Consider the following 14,218-nt stretch of genomic DNA (forward strand, 5'->3'; position numbering starts at 1 on the left):
TGTAAAGGAGGCTGCGAGGAGGTCGTGTGGCACCTGATGCCCAGGGTCCTTGCAGCGACTGTGCAGGTCGGGCTGCCCAGGGGAAAAGGTGTCCTGCAGCCTGGGGCAGCAGGTGGACGAAAGCCATGGGGTCTGCAGCCCCACCGGAGAGTCCTCCCCCGTAGGCAGGCACCCAGGGAGATGTGAGGGGAGCCAGGAATCTGCTGGACAAACTCAAAAGTTGGACAGAGTAGCTGGGAACAGAGAAGAGCTGTGCTTCTGCCTTTTTTTGCAGGTTTGCTGTTGCCGGGGAGAGGTTTTAGGCTGTTATCCAGCTAATTCACACCACAGAGACAAGCACTTGAATTAGTTGCATTATCTGCGCCCAGCTAAATTGGACAAAGGATTAAAGTGTGCTGAGCACCACCACCGTGATTTGCATCTCAGAGCCCCTTCCCACGGGCCCCCTCTGCTCCCAGCCTTTTTTTTTTTTTTTTTTTTCACTCTCTGGCTGTGAGCCAGGCAGCATAAGAGCCCTGTTTACAGAAATGATGCCTAGGTTAATATTGCAAAAGACTTCATCAAAGGCTGTAGTCGCTACTGAAGCCGAAGGGTCTGACCGTGGGCCATGAGCTGACCGGGCTGCGCGCACAGGGGATGAGCCACAGCCACGCGGCACCGCCCTCCGTTTGACAAATTCGGGTCTCAGCCTGAGGTATGAAACTAACCTTCTGCCACCATAGCATATTTGAAATAACGAGCAAAATCAAACTATTATTCATCTCTAAAGCTGCACACAAAACCTCAATGCAGCTGTTGTTTTAGGGAAAAAACACTATTGGAGTGCTAAGAAAATATTGCGCTGTGCATTGACCTTATAGGCACTTTCTCTGAGCTCATCCAGCTGCCAGAGATTATTATTTTATGCATGTTTATTCATGTGGAGAGGATGCAGAATACTATTGCTATATGTTTCTGTCAGTCTCAGAGAAATCCAAACTGGGATCTCTCAGAAGCAGCTCTAGATCTAGAGAGGTAAAGCAAAAGCCTATCTGCCATCACTGGATTCTAGTTAATTAATGGCCTTTAAAATATTTTTTCACCACCAGCACTTTGTACGTAGGTGTAGTTCTCCTGAAAGGTTCACACTGAACCCTGCTGTGACACAGAACCTTTATAGGTTTCTATTTTGCTTGGCATTTGCAGTTTTTCCTCCTCGGCACGGGGACTGTGTGACCTTAGCAATTGCCAGCAAGGGGACTCCATATGATGAAAGCAGGTGAAAGGGAAAATAAGGGCGGAACTAGGTAAAGCCAATTCATACCTCAGAGGAGGTGTGGTCCTGTCCTCTACCTGGCTGTGGTCACAGTCTTGTGAAATATAAAAGGAGAAGGCAGCGGTTTCTAAAACAATCTGGTGCCAGGATCCTGTAGTGAGAAGGAAGGGAGGTGCTGGAAGAAATGCAGAGCAAGAAGTCAAGAGTGTCAGCTGGGAAAGGTGTGGGACTCACCGGTGCTCTGAGCCTCAGGAACACCATCAGCTCTTCCCTGAAGGCCTGTTCACTGGGCTGAGGGTTGTGTGGTAGCTGCACTCCCTTCCCCAGCAGACTGGCTGAGAGGAGAACGGAGCTATCATGTCCCAAGGAGAAGCAGCAGGACGTGGCACTGCCAAGCCCCAGGACCAGGGATGGGCATGGATGGTCCTGCTGGCCGCAGTGGTGCTGCAGGGGCTGACGCTGGGCTTCCCCGCCTGCATCGGGATCTTCTTCACGGACCTCCAGCACGAGTTCCAGGCCAGCAACAGCGAGACATCGTGGTTCCCGTCCATCATGGTGGCCGTGCTGCACGGAGGGGGTGAGTGATGGCAGGGAATGGCCTCTTCCACCTGCTGCCCTTGTGCTGTTGGTGGGGGGATGTAATTCAGCGTTTCATTAAGGCGGGTGGTGGAAGGGACTGGCTGTTGGGCAGTACACAGCATTTCCAAGACACTTGGATCCCACAGTCCAAAGCTAAATGTCCACAGATTCCACGCTCCCTTTTGTCACTCTCAGAGTCAGCCAAGACCCTTGGTCAAAGAAGGCAAATCCCTTTCTCAGCCCAGTTTTTCCACATCAGCAAAAACACAGTTATTTCTCACAGAAGCTCTTTGAATAAGCCAGCACATAGTGCTGGAGCTCTGCGGTGCTTTCTTGGTTCATCTTGTCCACGAGAGCACATCTCCTTCCAAATGCCACATGACAGCTCTGTTCTTTGTGGCTGAAGAGATGCCAAAAGCTGAGCTCCTCAGTGCTGCCAGCTGAGGCAAAGCCTTAAAAGCAGCTCCTTGGGCGGTGGCACGGAGCGCACACCTACGCAGGCATCAGGGTGGATGTGAGCAGGGCTGGATCGGTGCAGAATGTGGGTCAGGCAGCACCTACGGCTGCAGGGCTGCAAGGAGCATTGTGCTCTGTGGATACTGGAGTGAATCACTGGTTTTCCCCTCACAAAAAACATGGGAGCAGCGCAGGGCAGTGGTCCCAGATTCCACACAGAGATGTGGGGATTCTTTTTCTGCAGAGAGAAAACCAAATCCCCAGCAGCTCAAGGACTTCCCAATGAGTGGTCTGTGCTTCATGACCCATGCAAATTCTGTGCTTATTTGATAAACAGACAACCCAAACCCTACCAGGCAACAGAAGGAAAATTCCCGGTGTTGCCCATGTTTCCAAGCTTCTCCTTGAGTTCATTCCTGCTCCCTTCCAATGCTGGTGAAAGTTGATACTACATTATAAAGCAAAAAAACAACCCCAGAGCCCTGAGTCACGCTGATGTGAAGGCTATGGCAGGTTCAGTCTGTACCATGCAGGATATGGCTAGCAGCCACCTGCATGGAACTGAGAGTTTGAACCTTAGCAGAAACAGCTGGGTCCAGAATATCAAGATGCAGATGGAAAGAGATGTCGAGGAAAGCGACAAGGGGAGGAATCACCACTGAGAGTAGGCAGAAATAAAGCAGTATCCTCGGGGCTTGGAATTTGGAAGCTGTTGGGCATTCCCCATCCTGTTTTCCAGCCCCTGTGATCCTTCTGTCATTAGTGGGGAGGACCCAACTGGGACCTGCTGGCTCTGGGAAACGGTCTCAGAAGCAGCTTGGTCCCAGCATGTCCAGGAAGGACAACTCTGGCAGTATCCACAAGAATGTCAATTATCCTGTTGTTTTTAATGAAGTAATTGTTGTGTAGGAGGCTAGAACCTCTATAAAAGGTAATACAATGACAGCCAATACATAGATCCAAAAGTTGTAAATTAGATAAGGAAAGAATAGCTTTGTGTTGATATTCACAATAGAATTTGTCAGGCCACAGCCAGAAAGTTGTACTTTGCTTGCCAGTTATGTCTCCTATTGCAGGGTGTTAGAGCACAGGAGGATTTATGCTTTTCCCCAGTAGAAGGAGGCAGCAGTAACATAAACCAGAAGACAAAAAACCCCAAAATAAACAGAGATCAAAGCTTCCCTCTCAGGCCAAGCACATATGGCTTTTGCTGCAACTTCTGACCTCCTTTGGAGAGGGCCAGGCTTTACTTGATTCAAGTTCTCCAGTTACATTTCAGCACTTAAATCTTTCCCAAAATTGCATGCTGTTGTCACTAGTATCCCTTAAAGGTGCCACTCGCTTTTCTTCACATTTATTCCTTTTAATTCAGAGGAACTGAAGGGGAAAAAAATTTATTTGTTGCAAAAATTGGAAGAGAAAGGGAAATGGGCAGAGCAGCCTGTTCCCAGAGCAGTCAGTACTGGGAGAAGGTTCCATGCAGGAGAGCCATGGAAGGAAATGGGGAAGGGCACAGGGCAAACAATAGCTCATAACTCAGCCAAACATATTCCATTATCAGTGCTACGTTCCTAGGTAAAAGCCATTAGTGATTATTCTAAGATAATTTGAGAGACCTAGGGTGCTACATCTGTGTCCAAAAGGGAATTTCAGGCCATTACAGGTTCCTGCTCTTAGATATCCATGCACACGGAACACTCTGCACTAACTCATATAAATGCGGCAATTTTGTTGATATTATTGCAAAAGAAAGCACAAAAGCCCCAGGCAAGTGAGAAATAACATTTGAAACCCAGACAACAAGTAACCAGGAACTAATCATGACAAACCCTTATGGTTTTTAGAGTCAACCTCATTATTTTATAGTGTTCAATTTATGCCTTCTTGGGCTAGTTAAACAGCAGTACCATCCTTAATGTCTTCAGCAGGAGGAAAAAATAATCCAGTCACATTTGCTGGACACTTTTTCAGAGGCCACTGAAGTCTAAGGTGAAAATCTCCCAAGCAGATCAAAATACAGACAGCTGCACTCCTAATTTTAATAATGTTCCACTGTTCACTTGACTGTGTGGATTGTATTTCAAACCAGATGTTGATTTAGGTCACAAATATGCCACAGGTTATATTCCCTACACTGACTGACTCCTAATTCTGCAGCTTACAGTAATTTTGCATTTGCTTCCATAACCTTAAGTGTTCAGAATTGGGAAAAATGTTAATAAAACCTGGAAAACCTTGAGGATTCTTGAGGGAACAGGAAAAGAAACTACCTTCAGATCTTCTTCTCCCAGAGAATGCAGAGAGAAGCACCTTCCCCACTGGCAGGCTGCAGATGTGATCTAATCTTTCCCTGCCCCAAAATGAAGGATGTTAATGTCATTAACAAACAAGTAATTTCTCATAATCTCATGGAATTCACCAGAAGTCCCGTTCCAAGGGTTTTAATGAAAATCCATCACATCCTACTTGATGGTCAAAATCCCAGCAGATGACAGTCGTCACCTCAGCCAACAAGCTGGCCAAGCACTTGGGAGGATCACAGAAAATATTTTCTCTTCCTGTCTCCCCCACTACATTAAGCTGCTGGGAAAACCTTCAGGGTCTCTAGACTACATAATTTGATAATTGCAGCAGCCCAGCAGGTACAAAATACTTCCTTTATCCCTAACTGCTTCCCTTTTCCTTCTCTACTTCCAGGGCCCCTCTGCAGCATCCTGGTGAAGCGGTTTGGCTGCAGGTTCGTGGTGATGCTGGGAGGGCTGCTCAGCGGGCTGGGAATGGTGTCCAGCTCCTTCTGCAAGTCCATCAGCCAGCTGTACCTCACAGCTGGCCTCATCACTGGTACGTACTGGAGAGCAGGGAAACTCAGCTGCTGTGCTGGAGATGGGAAGTGGGAGAGCCCCAGCTAAGTGGTCACATTTTTCCACTCATCTGTGAAACAGGAGAACTCAACAGCCTCCCAGCACAGCAGAAATCCCACTAGACTTGGCCTTCACATCCCTTTAGCATACACCTCACCCACTCAAGCTCACTGGGAAGTGCTTCTCTCTGGAAAAAGCTACAGATCTCCAGAGGGTAAAAGATGAAAAAGATGAAAAAGAGAAAAAGGATGTCTGTTCTTTTTAGTAGCTTCTCAGCCTTTTGTCTTTCAAGAAGGGAGGGGTTTTGTTGTTTTTCCAATCTTGGAACATAATGTGTTGCGATAATGTCCTTCTCAGGTTCCCTGAGCTTGTATTTCACCACTCCCAAACTGGGGGAGAACGGAGACATCTTTTTCTAACAAAAGACCCTGTTGGTTTTGAACAGAAGTAACAGATGGGAACTCTTCCTTTCCAAATATTTCTCCTATGTAACTGACATTCAACTCTTGGTTTTTAATAACACAGAGAAATTAATTCCTTACTCTGTAACCATTCCTGCTGGATCTTGCAAGTTAAGCAGTGGCCACTGCTTTGAGAAAAAAACAAGCAACTCCCTGAGCCCTGATGAAAGCATCAGGAAAGCAGCACTGCTCATTGCATGTGGAATAAAATCCAAGCTTTTAATGAACAATTCCATAGCAACTTAAGAATTGCACCGTGTCCCAGAAAAACATCAGTTTAGATCAGTATATTTACTATACCCAAGAACACAAATAGTTTAATTTACACATAACAACCTTCTTCATCCTGGTGTGGGGTTTCTGAGTATTAATCAATCCCTGGGGGCTATGTGGCCTGGCAGGTCAGAAAATGCTTCAATGGCAGATGAAATCATCTGTGGGTACACCGTGAATTTGGGCTCTTTTTCCCCTTTAAGACAACAAAGAAAGATCATTTATTCTCATCTTTAGGTCTGGGATCATGTTTCAGCTTCCAGGCAGGAGTGACTGTGCTGGGCTATTACTTTGTGCGGTGGCGAACACTGGCCAATGCCGTGGCCTCCACCGGGGTCTCCCTCGGCTTCACGCTGTGGCCGCTGCTGTCTCAATACTTGCTGGATGAGATGGGCTGGAGAAACACCTTCCTCATCTTTGGAGGAATACTGCTGAACGGCTGTGTTTGTGGAGCCATCATGAGACCCATTCAGCTGGCATCAGGGTCACTTCCACAGTCTGCCAAGCCCGAAGAGGAGCCAGGGAGCAGAGCAGAAGAGACACAGCTGTCCAATGGAGCATCTCCTCACCACCCCACACTCCAGCAGCACACCAAAAGGACAAAATGCTTCCAGATGCTGCAGAAGTACCTGGCTTTTGACATCTTCTGTCAAAACAAAGGTTACCAGATTTACACTATTGGAGTAACCTGGATGATGATGGGGTTTGCCTTACCCCATGTCTACCTTGTGCCTTATGCCATCCACAACGGGGTGGAGGAGCGCAAGGCAGCCCTCCTCATCTCCGTCATCGGGCTCATCAACATCTTCATTCGCCCTTTCACAGGGCTGCTCTCAGGACACAGAGTCTTCACGGGAAGGCGCATCTACCTGTTCAGCCTGGCCGTGCTCCTCTGCGGGCTCAGCAACTTCATCTGTGTCATCTCAGCTGAGTTCAGTGTGCTCATCCTCTACTGCGTCATCCTCAGCATAGCCATGAGCGGCGTCGGGGCGCTCACCTTCCAGGTGCTGATGGATGTGGTGGAGATGGACAGGTTCTCCAGTGCTCTAGGGCTCTTCACCATCCTAGAGAGCACCACCCTCCTCATCGGGGCCCCGCTCACAGGTGAGAGAGGCTATGAAGCCTGGCTGGGGGAAAGGTGGTGGTTTGGAAACTGGTGGCAAGTGCTTGGGAGCATCAAGAAGAGGAATTAGGGAGTTTCCAGACCCTTGGTGTAGGTGAGTTATGCAAAGGGAGCAGTATAAAAGGTACGGTTGGAAAAGAATCATCAGCCTCTTTTGACAGCTGGAAAGTAATTTCAACAGCTGCATTGAGATCACAGTGAAAAAGTTACTCACTTGGTATGTGATCTGATACATATGGGAGCAATGACAGCTTTTTTCCAGTGGCAAGAAGCCAACAGGAATAACTATGAACTTTTTCACCTTTTTACCAGTTTGCATTGCTTTATCCATGAAGTCTCAAGAAATTGTGAACTTCCCATTAAATGAATTATTTGTGTTCACAATTATTACCACTCCTACATTATTCAAAAGCCCCACAGTAAAAGCTTCTGTTCAGTCTTCTTTCCAAGTTCTGGAGCATATTAATTTTTCTCTGGAGACAAGAAAGGAGCTAGTTAAGACTCTCAGTCTAATAAATTATTCACAGTTCACTCCAAATGGCACTAAGTGACCTGTCCAAGACACACCTGCTCCTGCAGTCAATTGAAAAGACCAACAAATAACAAATGTCAACCTGAGCATGTCAGCCTCAGTTCATGCTTTAGTTCTCTTCTCCAGACAATGAATTGTGGCTACTCAGTAGGAAAATTGTGTCTGGCTCAATAATGTGGTGGTAACATGCAGTGTATTTCATGGTACTCCCTGCCATTAGCGTGTCAGTCGCTTTTCTCTAAGAGCAAAAAGGTCCCTTCTTGGTCATCTCTGACAGGAGCAGCAGATGGGCAAAAAAAAGCACAGTAAAAGCAGCTCCATTTCTGTTCACAGTCCTAAAATCTGCTATAGAAAAGTACACCATGGAAAGAAACATCACCAATTTTGACTGAAAAATACAAGCAAATAAACATTATTCCAGTATTTCCATATTGATAAGCAGCCTTATGATGATGGAAGGCATCGTGTATTTGGCCTAAGTATCACTTTTCCATCTCTAATATTAGTGTTAAATGACTCCCTCTATATCTCATGTTTCTAAATGGTTTATACTGAGGTCACTTTATGTTAGTCATAATCTTGCTGTGCTGTGAATTTCCTTATCCTTCATTAAACAGGATTAGAGACAAATGTTCAGTTTGGAGACCTTACTATGTAAGTTTCTGAGCTACTTCTCTATCTAGTTGTTCTATTTTCTGCCCCAGGACATAATAGGGTCACTCATTCCAAAAGCCACTGAGTGGCAGTGGCACAAGGGTTCTCTGCTGAGCAAATGAAATGAAGCAGCAGGTTGGGGAAAAATTACAATTTCCTTTCTTTCCTGATTTCTGTGTGTATTGAGAAATACTTTCTACAGAAGTATCACCTGACTTGTGACTACAAATAAAAACTAAACAACCACTTGAATCCAGAGAAGAGAACTTAACTCATGAGAGAATTCTTGTCTTTTGTATATGGCAGTTTGCTGAACGATTCAGGTTTAACGTGCATGTAAATGAATGCCTTCAGTGCCTCTTCTCTTTGGCTAAGCTTTCATTTCTATTCCAGGTCTCCTGGTAGACATAACCAGTGATTTCCACTACGTCTTCTACACCTCCAGCTTCTTCCTGATATCAGCTGCATTATTTATGGGGCTCAGCTTCTGTGCTCTGGAAAAAAAAAACAAATTGAGAGAGGCTTCTAAAGCACATTTGGACAATCCCTCCAGATATCAGTACAGTGAAATGTCAACAGAACCAAAGGCTGTAAGTCAATCCCCTCCAGCAGTTGAGTACATCACGAGCATATGAAAATAAAAACGGGGGGAAAAGTGCAACACCATGAAGTGGTCTGTACAAACCAACACATGGCCCAACACTGATGGCAGATCAGAAAAAACCAGTCTGCTTTTCACTACTGTCATCCTCCTTCTGCACTTGCATTCCATAGGGCCTTGTCAGACCCCAAGGCAGAGATCCAGACCACGGGCCCAGCACAGAACCCAGCATCAGCCAAGGAGATGAAGCACAAAGAGACATGAGCTCTCCTAAAGCAAACCAAAGGATAACAGCCATGGGACCCAGCACCAGGACACAAAAGCTGGCATAGTTCAATTGGGTTAAGTCACCACCTTTAAGAAGTCCCTGGAATTTCACAAGCACATTCCAGTTGGAAGTGCTGGATAACACATATTAATGGGTAGTTCTTCCCAAAGAAATATTGTTGCCTCTTCTGAATATGCAATTTTGGTGCACAGGCTTCCTGTTTGCTTCCCATGCTGGGGGTGGCAAGTCAAACATTTCCACAGGAAGTGTGTTATTATTTTCCACATCTCTAAATATTATACAAAAGCAGCTGGATGGGTTGTAGAACTCAGACAAATCTCTAGTAAGATCAACTATTTTCTCCTATGAAGCATACACAGGAGCTCTTCATGTCAAGGACAGTTTCAAAGCCTCAAAATTTAACTCCAGAGCCTCAAAAAAAAAAAACCAAAAAAACAACCCACCATGCCTTGGAGTGCCTACGTTGTATAACTACTGATATCTCAAGTTTAATATATCATAAAAGAGAATTCATGGCTCATGTAAGCACACTTCAGCATTAACTGGAACCCATTTGGGACAGGGAGAGTGATATTAGACCTAAGAAAAAGGATATGCATCCTTTTATAGGGCAAAATACAAAGCAATTGTAGTTCCTCTTTGTGGAGATCAGTTCAACTCTTAAGTCTTACACTTTTGAGCCCAATTACACCAGCATTCTCATTATAGAAAACTTTGTACAAACATAACTTATATTTCTTACAAGCACAAGCAGAACTTAAAAAGAAATCCATGGGGAAAGCATACAGAGAAAAGCCAGTGTTGCTGACTTTCTATCCATACAGCCTTGACTGTAAGTGGCATTCTCTGCCACATCCCCAGGATTTGGACTTGTTCCTGTCAATGGCTGCAGCAGGAGCTCAATCTGTGTCATCCCTGATCCAACAGATGTGGGTAACAGCTCGTGAAGCATGTGGATAAGGACAACCCAACACATCAGAACAATCAAAAAGATGGAAGCACAAAATGGGAGTGAAACAGAAGTAACAGCTTTCAATAATGCAGTGCCTGTGTAAGAACTGTTATATCAAACTCAGCTGCAGTGCTTCTCTGGAGAACTGACCTATCACATTCCCAGTGACAAACCCCCAGCTGTCATTATAGCTCCCCAGACAAAACAAACAAACCAATTTAAAAAACCCCACTCTGGATGACTCCAAGGTCTTCAGAGACTGTGATGGCTTCACAGGTGGCTTTTACTCAGAAGGGCTCCTGCTCCCACAGCTCAGGATCTTCTCAAATACTGCCCTGGTATCACAGACCCAGGAGGATTTGCATTTCCTGATCAAACCTATACTTAAATAAGTTGGTTAGGGGGAGATATACATATCTAACTCTCATCTCATGTGTTTATTAACTTATGTAATGCTTACATGGTTCATAACTATGAATAAATATGAAGTAAACAGAGATTGGTGCTTCTCAGTTTACCAAAAGAGACTGCTGTACATTCCTAGGAAAATGAGGGAGCTTTCTCACAAAAAAGCAATAAAAAGGGATTAAGTCCCAAATTTCTTCTAGCTATTGCAAATAAACAGCTAAGCAGCTGAACAGGCTGTCATTTTCTCTGTGTGTAATTCCTAAATTTTAAATTCTTTTCACCTTTCTATATTCCCTTTCTGTTTTCTTACAGAAATATGAGGTTATGTAGCCCCAGATCCTACCACTGCTTCAAATGTCCTGGGCAAAACAGGCAAGATATGGTGTAAGCTACAATCCATCAAAATTTCTCACAAGAAACAAAGGTTAGGTGAAGGAGCAATGGAAGGCACCTCCTGCATGGAGCCAATTGATCCACCTGTAATGCTTTTGCCTTGGCTGCTTCATAAAAAAGGAAATGTACAGGGCAAAACCAAAAAAATCTTCACCAACTGAAGCTGACACAGAGATCAGCTCCTCCTACACCAAGGCAAAGAAACCTGTTTTGATCATTTCTTGATTGTGCAAGATAATTTAGGATGGAAGGCAAGGACAGTGCTTTTCAGAAGGGCTTTTTGATACTCCCAGACTTATCACTGGGGTCACTGGGACTTATTCACAGGTGCAGAGGGAGGTTTCTGGGAAGAAAAACAACCAATTCACAACCCTGTTATTTTAACATTTCTCAAGTTGCTGACTGAAACCTTTCTAATAGAACTCAAGCCTGAAAACAGGGCTGTCCCCTTGGTTAATTTCCACAGACCCTTTAAAAGTAATCCACAACCCACAGGTTTGAAGCAAATCCTCAGCAGACAAGTAGTAACATTTTATGCTGTGTTTCCACAGGTGAATGGGATGTCTTAGTTCCCATAACAGAGAAACAGCCCCCTCCTCTCCTTTCCATGGATCTCCTCTCCCATGTGTGTCTCCAAGCTGAGCTCCAAGCTGCCTTGAGCAGGAGCTTGGCAAAGGATAACAGGAATGACCTGAGCATGCTACAGAACAATAAATATTCCCCCTCAGAGGGATCCTACAGGGGCAGCAACACTCAGTCCTCAGGAGTCTTGGGGACCCTCATTACTTTAATGCCTTTCCACACGGCAGCTGCAGCCTCACTGAAGCAGTTTCTTTAACATCTGCAGAGTTAAACAACCCTGGCTTTAATTTGGGACAAACACTAATAACTCAGCCAGGTTACAAATCTCTGAGAAATAGCAGAGCCACAAAAATTGACCAGAATGAAATGTTCCTTGCTCCCCATGTCCCCTCTTGCCCCTCCCCTGCTCCCTTTATCATTGAAGATATTCTGCAAGACCATTGCAAGATAAGCATTTTGGCAAGAAGCACCTTTCCTCACTGAAATGAAACATTCACAGTGGGAAATTCACACTGAAGTATTGCAAGATCATGATCCTTAAAAGCCTAAGATTCCCTGCCAGGGTAATACTTGGAAAATTCAATATTAATGATTTATATTTAATAGCAATAAACCCCAAATAAAGGTTACAGCAATCTTACACACTCTAAGACACCTCTGAAGTGCAAAATCACTTAATTTAAGAGCTTGGCTTGCTGTTTGCAGACACAGCTAGTAGCTATAAGAAAAGAAACAACTAAAAATTAAAATTTCCTGAATTCTGGCTTTGGTGTGCTATAGAAGTCACCAGAACAGCCCCTGGAGCTGTGACTACCCTGGCTAGACCAGCCCCTGCTCTGGCAAACAGCCAGTGCTTGGAGCACTCAGACCATTAAACTCTACAGCCAATATTGGGTGGGTAAATGCAGTTCTTACAAACAGAAGTAATCGCATTTTTCCTTTTTAAACACAGTTCTCCCCCCTTATTAGTCAATCCCAGCAGTGCTCTGTTTGTATGGACTAGCTGCCTGTGTTTGCTTTCTCTGCCCTGCTTTCCCACATTACTCATTCGCCTTCTATTTAATGACAGATGAGGCTTTAAACTATAGCAACACTTACCACTTACAAAGGCACACATTAGAAGATATTTCTTACTACAGTAGCAAAACATTCTAACATAGACACATTTTGTAGCACCTTTGCTGATCATTTTCAGATATACTCAAATATGCAGATAAAAATGCATGTATATATTTAGACATACACATAAATACATAACGACTTCAGTTGATAATCATGCTAAGAGCTGAAGTTATTACCACTTAGCCTGACTTAAACTTTTATACCAGGTAGAAATAAATATCTTCCCTTTCATGTTCTGTGTCTTCCCACACCATTACAATGTTAAAAAATTCAGCATTACTGCATTTAGTGAAGCTTCTTTGCTCATCCTTCTATTCAATGTAGTCATGGGCAGATATTTCAGTGCCCTCAGCTGTGTGGGTTATCAGCCCACCACTCTTGTCACTGGTGCCATGTGGATCAGTCCATGACTAATTTGCTTGATATGCAAATCAATTGTATTTGAGATAACACAAAAGACAACGTATTCTCACGGCCTGTTCCTTGCCTTATCCACACAAGAACAGCCATGCACGTAATTGCTTCAATAAAAGCAGTACAAATTTCTGCAGAGTCTACTCCCACAGTTTATGATCTTTATTAACCTTTACCTTGGATATTTACACAACATGCACCATAATTGAACCCTCTTGCAGCACGTAAAACTGTGGTGGTTTCATTGAGCTGTTACTTCAAGACAAGGGAATTGCTCTGCTCTGTGCCCAAAGCATTGTACAACCAAGATGGAATTGGGAGATGCAAAGCTGTGTTTCGTGTCAGGTACAAACAGGCGATGTGTGTATTTGTAAATGCGAAATGTGTGGACCCCGACAATGGGAGAGCTGTGAATTCTAATAATAACTGAGGAAAATAAAGCATGGAAAAAGGCCTTTGAACCTATCTTTTGTTTGCAATTAACCCTGGTTGATTTAGGAGCATTGGAATTAAGGTGTTAAAGATGTTGCTTTTTGCTTGCATTTAATCCATAAAAAGCTCTGCAATAATAACCTTTTGAAGTATAATTTTAGAATATTACTTGTATCCTTGAAACTATAGCTTTGGAATATATATAAAGGAAATATGTTTATCTCACGCCTTATTGAAGCAGAGAAAAACAGCTTGAGAAAGGAAGATGAACATCACCTCAAGGGTTTATGGTTTCAACCAAAGGGAAGCTGGATATCACTGTAATGAGATTTATAGTCTCTGCAATTAAAAGGTGGACACACATCTGGGGAGCTGGACCCCATCAGATGGGATTCGTCTTTCTTCTTTCAGAAACTGGACCACCACCATCTGGGGATGCTCCTTTGAGATACATCCCTCATCACTCTCTACAACTTCCTGAAGGGTGGCTGTAGTGAGCTGGGGGTCGGCCTCTTTCTCCGGGCGACAACGGATAGAACAAGAGGACACAGTCTCAAGTTGCGTCAAGCTAGATGTAAGTTAGAAGTAAGAAGGAAATACTTCACAGAAAGAGTGGTCAGAAACTGGAATCATTTATCCAGTGAGGTGGTAGAGGCATCATCCCTTGAAGAATTTAAAAAAAGACTGGATGTGGCACTTGCTGCCATGATCTAGCTGAACAGTTAGAACATCGGCTGGACTAGATGATCTTATAGGTCTCTTCCAGTCTTGAAAATTCTGTGATTCTGTGATTCTGTGATCTGAGAAATTAAAATCACAATAGTGTATAGA

The 14,218-nt window shown here is 44.3% G+C and overlaps 1 protein-coding gene across 1 annotated transcript; it reads left to right on the plus strand.

Annotated features, from left to right (window-relative positions):
• The first annotated feature begins 1,612 nt into the window (after positions 1-1,612).
• Positions 1,613-8,835, plus strand: SLC16A5 (solute carrier family 16 member 5). Its single transcript, XM_058817462.1, has 4 exons — positions 1,613-1,832; positions 4,988-5,131; positions 6,123-6,989; positions 8,588-8,835. The coding sequence occupies exons 1-4, from the start codon at positions 1,613-1,615 to the stop codon at positions 8,827-8,829; spliced, it is 1,473 nt and encodes a 490-aa protein (XP_058673445.1). The 3' UTR covers positions 8,830-8,835.
• Positions 8,836-14,218: the final 5,383 nt, after the last annotated feature.

This window comes from Ammospiza caudacuta, chromosome 19 (genome assembly GCF_027887145.1).
Source record: "Ammospiza caudacuta isolate bAmmCau1 chromosome 19, bAmmCau1.pri, whole genome shotgun sequence".
Taxonomy (NCBI): Eukaryota; Metazoa; Chordata; class Aves; order Passeriformes; family Passerellidae; genus Ammospiza; species Ammospiza caudacuta.

Excerpts from the sequence above, each read along its gene's own strand:
- SLC16A5 (XM_058817462.1), top strand. The coding sequence starts at position 1,613 with ATGTCCCAAGGAGAAGCAGCAGGACGTGGCACTGCCAAGCCCCAGGAC. Across the intron at positions 5,132-6,122 it reads CACAGCTGGCCTCATCACTG|GTCTGGGATCATGTTTCAGC; the intron begins GTACGTACTGGA and ends TCTCATCTTTAG. Across the intron at positions 6,990-8,587 it reads CATCGGGGCCCCGCTCACAG|GTCTCCTGGTAGACATAACC; the intron begins GTGAGAGAGGCT and ends TTTCTATTCCAG.